The 13,952-nt window shown below is 43.9% G+C and overlaps 1 protein-coding gene across 1 annotated transcript in view; it reads right to left on the bottom strand.

Moving 5' to 3' along the window:
• slc30a6 (solute carrier family 30 member 6) overlaps positions 1-13,952 on the bottom strand; it is a 41,719-nt gene that overhangs the window by 13,849 nt on the left and 13,918 nt on the right. Inside the window, 5 exon segments of the mRNA XM_069177232.1 lie at positions 1,643-1,737; positions 4,349-4,384; positions 6,855-6,935; positions 9,304-9,369; positions 10,077-10,119. Of these exon segments, the coding sequence (XP_069033333.1) occupies positions 1,643-1,737; positions 4,349-4,384; positions 6,855-6,935; positions 9,304-9,369; positions 10,077-10,119 (321 nt within the window).

Below are 13,952 nucleotides of genomic sequence, written 5' to 3'. Positions count from 1 at the left end.
ACAGAAGGACGAGGAGCTCCCGCAGATCAGCTGAATGTAGGACCACGTTTATATCTACCGTTAACATGACTTCATCGTCATCGTCACCGCCAGACGGTGTTTGAAGGTGTTTGAAGGTGTTTAAAGGTGTTTAAAGGTGTTCTCGTAACCTGGATTTGGATCTTTAATTTGCAAACATGTGAGGAGGGGCTGGTGGGTTTGGCTGACACGGTGAATCTCGGGGATGTCATTCATTTATAAGTTACTTCCAGCAATCAAACAGACACGCCCCCAAAAACAGGTCTTCTTGAATCTTCTTTTCTAATGAATGAGGGATTATTTTCAGATGGACCTCCAGAAAACTAATAAGAAGGAGTGACTTTAGCTAACAACACCGAGATAACTGATGGACACATTTTATTCACTTTGGATTTGATGAGAGAAGTTGAATGGGAGTCTATGGAGCCGGAGGCTTTTTGGAGCCGACCTCTAGTGGCACTCGCTGGTATTGCAGCTGAAGACACTTCTGGATCAGAACCATTTTACAGACCTGAAGATACGAACTCTTTTATAAACAGTCTGTGGTAAAAACATTGGACTTTCATTTGGAAAAAAGGAGTTCAAGTCTGCGAGAAAGCGAATGTTGATATGGATTTCCTTTAGGTAACGCAAGTAAGTTTCGTAAATAATTTAACGTATTTAACAAATGTATGTTAAATGAGTTTGTGATGTTACTTATCTCAAACCATGATCTTTTTCCTGAACTTATCCACGTAGTTTTTAACAATGCAAACCTGACACACCTTTTTTTTTTTTCATCACGTTGAAGCAAAACACTGACACGGTGCCCTCTAGTGGAGTGTATTACACATTTCTAATCTGGAGAACTCTGTCGGGTGTAAAACGTGTACCAGTCCACTAATCAATGTTTTGATGCAAATCTTTGTTGTGCTCGACACGGAAAAATGAGCTAAAGGTCATGCAAAGACGGCAGGAAGTAATTTAATGACAGCAGGAAGAAATATCTAATATCTCAAAAACATCCTGCTGTAATCATTTTATGGAGGCAGAGACTTGAAGTCGGGTTGAATCTGACTTCTCTTTTAATCAGACAGTCGGCTAACAGGATAAATCGAGAACGGCCGTTAAACCGAATGATCATTTAAGTCGTGAACTGTAAATCTCCTTGACTGGTTTTCAGTAAGTAAATTGTTAAGTTTCACAAATCTCAGTGTAGTTTGGCAAAAGTCCTGAAATATACGTTTAAACCCAACTTCATACTTTAAAAACACCTCGAATGATCTTCTCGAAAAAAACCAAAACATGCATTGCGGTATTTTAAGTCCGTGCAACTGTTTGGTTTTATAACTTACTGATTTATACAATTAGAAGAAGGGACTAACCTCTGAACCTGCTGCTGCTGTTTTTCTGATTTATTTACTGGCAAAACAGTGAGCCATCATTTCATTTTACTTCCATAATCCCCCCAACAAAAAAAATATAACAAAAGCCAAATTGTCCCCGTTCCCCAGTGAGGGCGAGGATTACCAAACCTCCACTGTCCAGAGGAGGAACCCAGAAGACAGAAATCACTGAATCCACCCGGCCGCTGTTTAAACCAAAAGAAAAGAAAGCAGGTAGGAAACATGGCGGTCGACTGTACCTTCAGAGACGTAGGCGAACGGTTTGTTCCTCACGGACAGGAGCGTCAGCAGGTTGAAGAAGAGGGCGACGAAGGTCCCGACCAGCAGACGGCCGCTGCAGAGACACCAAGAGTCTGATTACAAACCAAAAATATCTTTAACATACAGCGGAAACACACGGATGTCGATTCAATTCAACTTTATTCAGAGAAAATCAAAACACAACTTCTCTTTTTTAATCCTTTTTTGAGGCTCAGTTTGTCTATTTATACATTTTTATCAGTTTTACTACTTCCTCTTTCTCTATATTGGTATTTTATTAAACTTTTAATTGACGTGGCTTTTTGTTCCCCAATCTTGCATTCGTAAAAATATTTGCGATTTTGCAAAATTCCTGCAATTTTTGTCCTGAACTTGCAAATTTTTTACCAATTTAACGACAAAAAACTCAAGTTCACACAAGTTAGATTGAATTTTTGAGAAAATCCACCACAAAATCAAAAACAATCAGAAAACCACTCCATGAAATCCTGGAGGGACTCGCAAATAAATCTGTACTTATGAAGTGGTAAATAAAAACATCCTTGTTGAGCCAAATCTATAAAATAGTTTCAGGACAAAAAACATTTCTCATCTGCTGCATTTTGTCTTTTTCACTGATCCAAGAAATCAGAACTCTTAAACCCGGATAGACACAACACACACACACACACACACACACACACACACACACACACACACACACACACACACACACAGCTGCAGTCTCCAATACACTAATCACATGGGACAATCCATTTAAGAGCCTAAAAATTGGTCCAAACAATCAGCGGGAGGCGAAGAGCTGCCCGATGGTGAGCCAAAATGCCCCCCCCCCCTCACTCCCCATCACCCACCCCCCCCACCTCCATCACCTCCTTCTCCCCCCTCAAAGAACAGATTAAAGAGAGTGAGAGAATGTGTGTGTCCGTCCCTCCGCCCAGCAGACACCTGTCCCTCCGGTTAGCGGCTGTCTCTCAGGCCATCCAATCGCATCCACTCAGAGAGGAACAGGAAGGGTGAGGAGGAGGGGGGAGGACGGGAGGAGGAGGAGGGGGGGGGGGGTAATCTCGTCACAGGAGACAGGTTTAAGTCTCACTGTGCTTTAGGTTATAAAAGCCGTTGCTAATCTGTTTTATAATGGAGATATGATGGAGAGGGAGGGAGCGGGGAAGGTGATCTAATGGGCGAGAGACTGATCAAACAGTCTGTCCGACACATCCAATCAATAATCCGTTCAGTCCCAATCAGTATCAGTGTCTCTGACTGTCTCCATGACGACTGGAGAAACAGCAACAGAAACGTCCTGAGAAACTTTTTTTTTTTTTTTAATCTACACATATTTATTTTTGCCAGTATTTGGACAAGCTGATATCTGTAACCTGACTGCACCACAGGCCTGTCAATCAAACAGACACGCCCCCAAAAACAGGTCTTCTTGAATCTTCTTTTCTAATGAATGAGGGATTATTTTCAGATGGACCTCCAGAAAACTAATAAGAAGGAGTGACTTTAGCTAACAACACCGAGATAACTGATGGACACATTTTATTCACTTTGGATTTGATGAGAGAAGTTGAATGGGAGTCTATGGAGCCGGAGGCTTTTTGGAGCCGACCTCTAGTGGCACTCGCTGGTATTGCAGCTGAAGACACTTCTGGATCAGAACCATTTTACAGACCTGAAGCTACGAACTCTTTTAGAAACAGTCTGTGGTTTAAACACGACCTTTAAATAACTGTGGGGCCCAAACTGTGGTTGTCCCGCCCCTCCTTCACTGTGATTGGACAGCTGGGTAAACAGTAACAGTGACAGAATCAATGCGACCGCCAGCAGAGCGATCAGAGTGGAGATCCCTGATGGGAAATTAATTTATATTTTTTATTTTAGGTAATAAAGTCAGTTTTATTTCGAAGGAGACATTATGATGTCATACTTAAAATAGAACTTACTGATAGAACTTTGTAGTTTACCTTTCTTGAAGAAATGATATTTTCTTGATTCCTGTTGTTCTGGTTTTGAACCCTCATGGTTGAAATGAACTTATTGTAAGTAGCTTTGGATAAAAGCGTCAGATAAATGTAATGTAATGTAATACTTTCAGCAGAGTTTCTGTTCACGACAGTTTCTACGTTAAAAACTGGAGGAATTTTGCAAAATTAAAAACTTCTGCAAACATGGAGGAGATTGTTTTGACTTCCGTTAATCACTGCGATCATTCGACGTCACCTCTGGACACGTGTTCTTTTGTTTTCTGAACTTTTAAAGGCGGGTGAAAAGTACTGGTCGTGTGTCGGGTGGCGGCGCTGATGTCGCCCGGCGGCGGGCGCTCACCGCACCGTCTGCATGTGTTTAATTAACCGTGCTGGTGTGGACAGATATCCGCCCTGTCAGGGTGTGAAATTAAACAGCCAGCACGCCGCTGTCACTCAGCCTGATCCTCCGACTCAGCGACTATCTGCAATTCTGTTTGTTGCTCTGTGACCCAGTTGTTTGGGATGTTCTGTTCTGACAACAGCTGGCACTGTGTGTGTTTTCACAGGAGGGGGCGCACACAGGAGCATGTGTGTGTGTGTGTGTGCGTGTGTGTGTGTGTGTGCGTGTGTGTGTGTGTGTGTGTGTTTGTGCATGCGTGTGTGCGTGCGCGCGTGTGTGTGTGCGTGTGTGTGTGCAGGGGTAATACTTACGTATGGACCTCAGGCTGCTCCATGAAGCGCTCCACACTAACAAAACAGAAACAAACACGGTCAACAGCAGCAGCCAGGTGGGACCACTCTGTGTGTGTGTGTGTGTGTGTGTGTGTGTGTGTGTGTGTGTGTGTGTGTGTGTGTGAGTGAGAGAGAGAGAGAGAGAGAGAGAGAGAGTGATGGAGACAAATGAAATGAATGAAAGGAGACAAGGAGCGAACAAACAGAGAGAAAACAGGAAATACATTAACACACACACACACAAACACACACGTGAGGCCGCAGCACAGAGATGAGACACATGAGACTGTGTGTGTGTGTGTGTGTGTGTGTGTGTGTGTGTGTGTGTGTGTGTGTGTGTGTGTGTGTGTGTGTGTGTGTGTGTGTGTGTGTGTGTGTGTGTGTGTGTGTGTGTGTGTGTGTTGGCTCTCTCTTACAAGTGAATGAAAACAGAAAAAAGTTTTGTTTTGTATTTTTGATCTTCAGGGTTTATAAAATAAGACTTGTGAATTAACATTTAGCTCATTAAAGATATAATAACTGGATCCAGGTCCGGTCAGTGCTTCCAAGAAGATTATTTAAGAGCTGTAATGGTTAGTCAATTAATTGTTAAGCTGACTGACTGGCAAAAGAAAGGTTCATCATATGAAGTGAACATGTTGGTTTTGAAAGTGTGTGAAATGATCGGTTAACTGAGGAAATTAATTGTTAATACTTTTTAACTGTTTGAAATTGTTAATTAATTCCAAAACATGCAGAGTTTAATCACAACTACAAGAACCTTCATGAAGCGTCTTATTATTCAGAAATGATGAATGAAGCGAAAGTTTAAAAAAAACAAAAACGTTTTAGTCTTTTTATTGTTTAAACCCATTGGTGAAGCATCAGGTGCTGTTGCTATGGTTACCTGCATCTTAATATATCTTGGATTCTGATTTAAAAAGATCTTTAAATCGTTTGGAGAAAAAAAAAGTACGACTCCTACGAGCCAATCGGAGCTTTTTTTTTCTTTCAGCGATTTAAAAAATAAAACAGTCTACAGTGTCTGTCAACACACACACACACACACACACACACACACACACACACACACACACACACACACACACACACACACACACACCAGGTCTGCACATGAGACCAGGCAGCGTGCCAATTGCTTGACCTCTGTGACAGTGTGTGTGTGTGTGTGTGTGTGTGTGTGTGTGTGTGTGTGTAGTGTGTGTGTGTGTGTGTGTGTGTGTAGTGTGTGTGTGTGTGTGTGTGTGTGTAGTGTGTGTGTGTGTGTGGGGGGGGGTTTCACCCCTCCCTCCCCTGAGAACTGACCGCAGGACAACCCCACAGCGGACATCTGGAGGTGTGTGTGTTACAATGACAGACACAGGCAGGCAGTGACATCCCCACAGTACTGAAACATTCAGCGGTTTACACCACACACACACACACACACACACACACACACACACACACACACACACACACACACACACACACACAGGTCTCTGGATCAACATCACCACTGAGTTCCACAGATTTCTTTTGAGAAACATCAGAGTTTGGGTCCAATGTTTGGGAACAGAACATTTTCAACACACCTGCTTACAGCCGAGTGTTCCTGAGCCCATGCAGTTATTTCCACGATAGAATCGGGGCTATTTTGGTTTTTTTGTGTGAGTGAAACTCTGTAAATGTAAAAAAAACTGTAAAAAAACGGAGACCGTTGAAACACTTCAGAAAGTCTACGGTGATGAAGCGACGAGCTCAGCGAGTTGTTCTGAGTGACGTTCAACGTTTCAAGAGGGGCGGAGCTTCACTGTTCAAGAGTGAAGAAGGATCGTCAGGTGAGGAGACACCAGCTGGGTTTTCTTTGTGTCACCGTGAATTCGCCCCCCAGAGTCAGACTGTCAACACAGAGTTCCACCGGGACCTTCTGAGGTTCTGAGGGGAAAAACATTTGCTGCGAACCACCTGAACTGTGGCGGAATCAGTGGAAATCACTGCGCCTCATTCAGATCATATTTCTGGTCGATGAAACCCAAAAGTGTGAAAAAATTGTGGCCAAAATCTGATATTTGAAACTAATAAGAAAACTACGGTTAATGACGAGTGTTGCTGAATCATCCCGGTTAAAATAAACTGCGGTCGTAACATAAAATGTTTGCAGATGTGAGTAAAAACCTCTGAAGGTCCAATTATTGCATTTTCTAAAGAGGAGACACGCTCCCTCAGAAACCTAGAGATGTACTGACATTCAGGATGAGGGCAAAAACACAAAGACAAAAGAAAAACTGGAAATATTTTGTGTATTATTAATTGTGTTGCTGCGCTGAGTCACACTAAGAAAATAATTGAAATTTTAATCGAGAGAGACAGAGTGGCTGAGACGAAGGAAAGAAACAACACACACACAAAGGTACTTTCATTCATTCAGGATTCATGTGTTGTCTTTCATGTTAGTGTGTGTGTGTGTGTGTGTGTGTGTGTGTGTGTGTGTAGACATACACACCTTTCCTTCAGGATGAACAGAGCTCCGAGCTGGACGAGAACCGTGGAGGCAAAAACCGCCACAACCTCCAGTCGTTCAAACCTGCAGAGAGACGAGGAGGAGGCGTCATCATCATCGGTGGGACGCAAGGACACACACACACACACACACACACACTCACACACACACACACACACACACACTCACACACACACACACACACACACACACACACACACACACACACACACAACGCTGAGTCAGACACTCTGAAACAGACTTTAAGGAGAGAACTATTGGGAGTCGGAGGTGTTTCTGGAGCCGGCCCTGTAGTGGTCGGAGGTGGTATTACACTTTAAGGCCTCGGCTTCACTTTTCAGACCCGGAAGCTGCTTCCAACGTTTATGCAAAGTCTACGTCAACAGACTACGATTTACAACATCTTATCAAAATCATCCCGCGCCGAGTAACGGTAGATGTTGCAATTTACTGACGTTCCCTAAACGCCTCACGTGTCTGTGTGTGTGTGTGTATTTCTGTTTGTGTGTGTGTGTGTGTGTGTGTGTGTGTGTGTGTGTGTGTTGGTCTGAGGATGTGATGAGCAGACACCTGCAGGTTAACGGGTTGTCTCTGTTACTGGGACCGCAGCGTGGACAAACTCCTGCTCCGCCTGATTGGCTTCACGCCGCGGGGTCAGAGGTCGCGCTCCGTGGTTGATCTGCACGGGTGTCGTGACCGCAGCGGACTAACGTCAGGAACGATCACCACGGCGACGCGTTGATCTGATCCGATCGGTTGGTTTCCTTCAGCTCGTGTTGAGAGTAATTAATCAGCATCGTATCGCCGGGTGATGATGATGAAGAAGATGATGGTGAAGATGATGTTGATGATGATGATGTTTGGGGTAAACTAAATTAGACGCTGCCTCCTTGTATTGTGTTTGACAGCGCTGTCAGAGCGCAGCGCTGCTCCGGTGACACGTCGCTGACAGACGCACTGTTAAACATTCATTTTAAAACGAGCGACGCTGATAAATTTATCACGTTTTTTTTTAACGGCTTTCTTCTTCTGACCCATTCGGTCATTTCAGGTTCATTGAACGCACCACGTTTCTACCAAATGTAGATCTCTTACAGCCCCCCCCCCCTCCCCACCACCACCAACAACTAACATCGTCTCCATGCAACACTTCCTCTCTACATCTAATCTGAGCAAATTGAATTACAGCTCGAGGCGGCGAATTACACGACAAAAAGTAAATAAGACGAAGAGTGGATCCGACTAATTCCTGGAAATACGAGTTGTGCCTCCTGCAGACTTTAAAGGAAGCTTGTTAAACTTCAAATCTACTGCTGAGCCATCATTCAGCTGCTGGGGACACACACACACACACTGCCTGCTAATTTAACTTCAGGTTGGATATTAAACTTCTGTCTGTAAAATAAAAACATTGAGCAGCTGCAGGAAAACAATCCAATTGGAAATAATAAAAAATCAGACGTTGCCTGAGAATCTGTACATTTTCAGGTTTTCCTCAGTCTCTCAGTGATCCATTGACAGTTTCCTGCACGTTCACAGGCTCATTTCCAACCGGAGCCACTGACGGAGAATTCGGCTGCTTTTAACGGCACCGGAAAATATAATGAGACTGAAAAAACTAAAAAGAACAGCAGCATCTTCCTGCAGCGGACGTTACAGCTGCACATTAAGGAGCTTACGGGGGGAAGCTCGCACGACGGACGTTATTTCTGCCCCGTCGTCGTATCGGTTCCCATTAAGTTAACATGTTTCTATCAAAATAGTTTAAACCTCCATTTTCAAATGAAAACTGAATCGATTTAAAGATGTTCCTGCAGAAAAAAAAATCCCTGACAGGGGCAGGTTTGAAGCAAAAATAAGCCCCTCCCACTGAGAAATAAATCCCGTCCAAATAAATCATGTTTTCAGAGGTAAAGTACCTACGATATCTGAGATGTTTGAGGCCGTATGTTTTCACTCAGGTTCAAACTCAGCTGTGTTTGGGTGATGCAGCGTCCTGTGTTCTGAAATTAAAGTAGAGATGAACTACCGAATAATTATAAGTGTGGTGTGATTGATTTTTATTTACCTTAAACCAAGATATGACACTGAAATCAAACTCGACATTCACCTACATTTGATAGAAAACCAGACAGTGTTTGATTACTGTTTTTATTCTAGACATTATTGATCTGTGTAATTGTAATATTTGAACTAGACAGTAGTCGTAGCAGCTGAGTACGAAAGTCACTTCAGAATCAGTCTGATGGGTGGCGGAGCGGTCCAAAATAAATCCAGTGAACATAAAAGGTTAGTTTTTGTTGAGCACTTGTTTTGATGCAGCTGATGTCCCGAATAAGAATGCAGCAGAATGAGATCGTACGGAGGCCCGAATTAATGGTTTTGATACGATGAATTATCTTAGTTAAAGATTCTTTTCCAGTGAACTCACCCGAAGGAGAAGACCTGGCTGGGTTTCTTCATGGTCACCCAGGAGCTGATCAGACAGGTGATCAGGCTGCAGGCGAGAGGAAGGTGGAGGAAGAAGAAGAGTGAGAGGTGACGGCAGCGAAAGAGAAAAATAAGTGATGGACGGAGAGATGGAGGAAGACAGACGACAGGAGGACAGATTAGAGGAGTCGGGGAGAGACAAGCGGACGACAGAAGAAACAAAAGAGAGGAGGTCAGGGAGAGTTCGCTGGCCTCTTAATTTCTCTTTTGTTCATTTTAATCTCTCAGTTAACTTTTCATGAGGAGAGATTCTGGGTGAAAACAGAAAACTGAATCAGACGTCATGTTATCGCACATCTCATTGTGATTCTGAGCTTTTTAAAATTCTATCTTTTTTTATAAGTGATTCATCTGAAAACCACCTCTGATCAACTGATTACAACATTTTACCAAATAACAAATCAGAATTTAAGATCTTTAAATTATATTTTGTAAAAATAAAACAACAGTTCGGGAGATTAATTCTACTGCAAATAAAACTGAATGCAGCAGGAAATCATCACATTCATCAATTGTCAAAATTATTACCGTAATGAATTTACTACCTCAGGTCTAATGCATCGACACCTTCTCAGACAAACAACATGCTAAAAACAGCAGGAAACCTTCCACAGACTGGAACTGTTATCGGTTATTAGATTGTTGTTGTTGTTTTTTTAATCTTCGCTCTTCAGAAACTCATTTTTGTGATTGCTGAGATCAGAAGAGACTCACCTGAAGAGGTCGAAGATGGTCAGGTATGTGTAGGCAGTCAGGGCTGAAATGACAAGGAAACCAAGGATATCAATCACTCATCAAAGCAATTTGTGGGTGAATTACAGGCCTGTAAGATACGAGAAAAATCAGTGGGCACGTGACGAGTACAGCGCCCTCTGCTGTGTGAAACGTGAAACACCAAGAGGCGTCTGCAGTCAGAAAGTTCTGAGGAACTCCTTCAAAATACAAGAAGATGAGGTGCAGTCAGACTCTGCAGATCGTCAGTCTAGCACAGCTGCGCACAGCCGAGAAGCACCGAGCAGACGCTGCATCTACCGATCAATAATTAATGACTGGAGGAAGTGAGTTTGATGTTGGATGTGCTGCTCAAAAGATGAAGATGAAGACCTGCTTCATCATCAGCTCTGTCTGCAGATCTCTCAGGATGAAACCACACCTGAATGCATCATGTGATTTGGTTGATGTGTTTATTCAAAGTGTGAAAGCTCAGAAAAATCAACCTCTCTCTGAAATAATAGAACAAAATCGTCTGAAAAAGCCTAAAATATCTAATATATTAATGTAGGAATCAATCGCCAAGCAGAGAATCTGAGCCGAGTTGGCCTTCAATTACCTAACGAGGATGTTGGTCAACAAGCTGTCGGCTCGTCACCAATTTAAGCCGCCAGTAAATCATCCCGGCTTCCATTGAGTCCACTAACATCTGGCCAGCAGCCAGACAGGTGAGCAGAGGAGTCAGTTAGCCGGTTCGTGGACCAGTCAGTCAGTCAGGGAGCAAAGCGACGGCCTGTCTCCCCACCCGTCTGTCTGTCCGTCTTATTGCCGGGCAACCGGCTTTCTGTAATCAGGCTGTGCTGAGCGGGATGAGGAGAGCGGATTAGAGCGGCTTTGTGCTGAGAGGAACATTTTGTTTCCCCACTACCGGCGTCCATGTTGGCCAACCTGACGCCCGGTAAATCCAAGCGACTCGGAGAGAGACAGACTGACGGACAGGGAGGGAGGGGGAGGAAGGAGGGAGGGGAGGATGGATGAGAGATGGAGACAGGCAGGTGAGGAGGAGGACAGACAGGATGATGGACGTGTGGACGGACAGGCAGGCAGAGAGGAGGTGAACGGGTGAGAATCAGGAGACCAAAAGATCCAAACTGAACTCCAGAGAATAAACGATTCATTTGGTGGCAAATCAGCAAAATGAGAGCTTTTTAAAAAAAAAAAAATCTTATTTTGTCTCTATTTAATATCTAGAAGTGACGTGTAGAGAGTGCTTTAGCGTCGCAGTGTAGACGTCATCTTACCGGAGGAAGATGTGCAGATTTCCTTTTAAAAAATGGGAAATAAAAAACAAACAAAAAAACACTCTTAATCAGTTTTTCCTCGTGCATTTAGAAAGTCCGCTTGATATTTTGATATGCGGCGCGGGATCGATGGGGGACGATGTCGTCGTGTTGTGTTGAAATAAAAAGCAGCAGACAATAAAAGCAATAATAATACAAACGCTGACATCACAGTGACCCTGAAACGGGCCGAACCGGGTCGATACCCGGGATGAAATATCCCCCCGGATCGGTTTACATGTACACCGCAGCGCAACACACACACACACACACACACACACACACACACACACACACACACACACACACACACACACACACACACACACAGTTCCTCTCCAAATCTCCTGCTTACAAACACTGACACCCAGAGGACGTGTGGATGTGATACCAGAGACACAAACAGCAGACGGGACATTCTTCATCTGTAACACACACACACACACACACACACACACACACACACACACACACACACACACACACAGGATATTATACTACAAACACACACATCAACACATGTAGATATAAAATCACACACACGCAGGTTTGTTTTCAGAAATGATGGAGGAGAGTTTCATCAGACCAGAAGACTTTCAATCTGTTTCTTCGTCGTTCACGACCGCTCTGCTGTAATTCATCGTACTTTAATTCTCCTCACGAATTTTTTATAGAAACACGGAAACAAAAAAGACAGACAAACAAACAGAAACAAACAAACACACAAAGATGCAAAGTAACAAATAAAGATACAAAGAGATGGAGACAGAAAAAATAAGGACACAAACTAACAAACAAATATAGAAATCAGGAAATTAAGAAAGACAAAAAGAAACAATCTAACGAATAAAGACAAATAAATAAAGGAGGAAGGAGAGCAAAGTGAAAGATATAAAAAGGAAGGAAGGAAGGAAGGAAGGAAGGAGGGAGGGTGGGTGGGTGGGTGGGAGGCAGGGAAGGAAGGAAGGAAGGAAGGAAGGAAGGAAGGAAGGAAGGAAGGAAGGAAGGAAGGAAGGAAGGAAGGAAAGAAGGAAGGAGGGAAGGAAAGAAGGAAGGAAGGAAGGAAGGAAGGAAGGAAGGAAAGAAGGAAGACAGACGGATGAGAAATACGAGCAGAAGGATGAATATTTAATGTTGTCTGCAGAGGAGCAGCAAACACACACACACACACACACACACACACACACAGAGTTTAAAAAAAATTACCCGTTTTTGATGCTTCAAGGTTTTGTTCAAATCAAAAATTTTCACTTCCACATGTCATTTGTGCAAAAACTAAAAGTCACATTTTGTTTGTCATATTCTGTTGGCCTTAAAAACACACACACACACACACACACACACACACACACACACACACACACACACACAGGAGCAGGATGTGCTAACCACAGCAAATAGCAGCTTCATGTCATTGGTTCCGGTAAACAGTAAACTGAGATGAAGAACACACACACACACACACACACACACACACACACACACACACACACACACACACACACACACACACACACACACACACACACACACAGGGTCGTGGTGTCAGGTCAGCTCTTATGAGGTGCAGATGTAAACTAAAAGCTTCTATCGAACGCCTCAATTGCTGCGGTGAGGAGGATCCCTGGGGAGGAGGAGGAGGGAGGAAGAGGAGGAAGGAGGAAGAGGAGGAGGAGGAAGGAGGAAGAGGAGGAGGAGGGAGGAAGAAAGAAAGAGGAGGAGGAGGGAGTAAATAGGAGGAGGAGGAGGAAGGAGGAAGATGAAGAGGATGCTGGGATTGCTGCCCTGCGGTGATACTGCCGACCATCGAGGGTGAAACACAACACTGAACCTGACGGCAACACAGACACACACACACACACACACACACACACACACACACACACACACACACACACACAGTGTTGCCACGCCGACACACGCAGCTCGTCCTCGTCTGATACGACGACGAGCTCCTGTCGATATGAAACCGGACCGGAGCTCCATTTCTGAGCTGGAACAGATCCTCAGGTCTCCATGAGGGGATTCAGGAGGCAGCTGGCAGTGACATGGTAAACCACACACACACACACACACACACACACACACACACACACACACACACACACACTGACCCCGTGTGTCCTGCGTGATGACGATCAATGAAACACCATCTGTTGAAGCAGAAACATCTTCGCGGTGTTTAAAGACGCTGCTACAGTTTATCAGGAAGTTCAGAGAACGGATTCAAATATTTAACTTCAAATATCTTCTGAACGGACCGACTCCACCCGACTCCACCCGACTCGGTTCTGAGAGCTGCAGAGGTCGTACTGAGAGACGTGACAGAGATCTGACTCGGGATCAGGCCGCTGCAAAAAAGCTGACATTAATTTGCTATGAATTGTGGGTAAATCCACTTTGAGGTGTCATGCCGGAGGAACGGGAGGATTTTTGTCCCCAACTTATTTAAACCTTCGTTTTTTTTAAAGGCTGTGCAGCCGTTTCAAGTTGAAGTCTATTTCCAGTAGGAACCATGTACAGAATACGTTCACCTGGA

The sequence above is a fragment of the Embiotoca jacksoni genome, unplaced genomic scaffold, assembly GCF_022577435.1.
Source record: "Embiotoca jacksoni isolate LCO1_2020_lvr unplaced genomic scaffold, fEmbJac1.0.p SCAF_70, whole genome shotgun sequence".
NCBI classification, from domain to species: domain Eukaryota; kingdom Metazoa; phylum Chordata; class Actinopteri; family Embiotocidae; genus Embiotoca; species Embiotoca jacksoni.
Note: the sequence above shows the minus strand (reverse complement) of the source record. Positions and strands in the feature narration are given on the sequence as shown.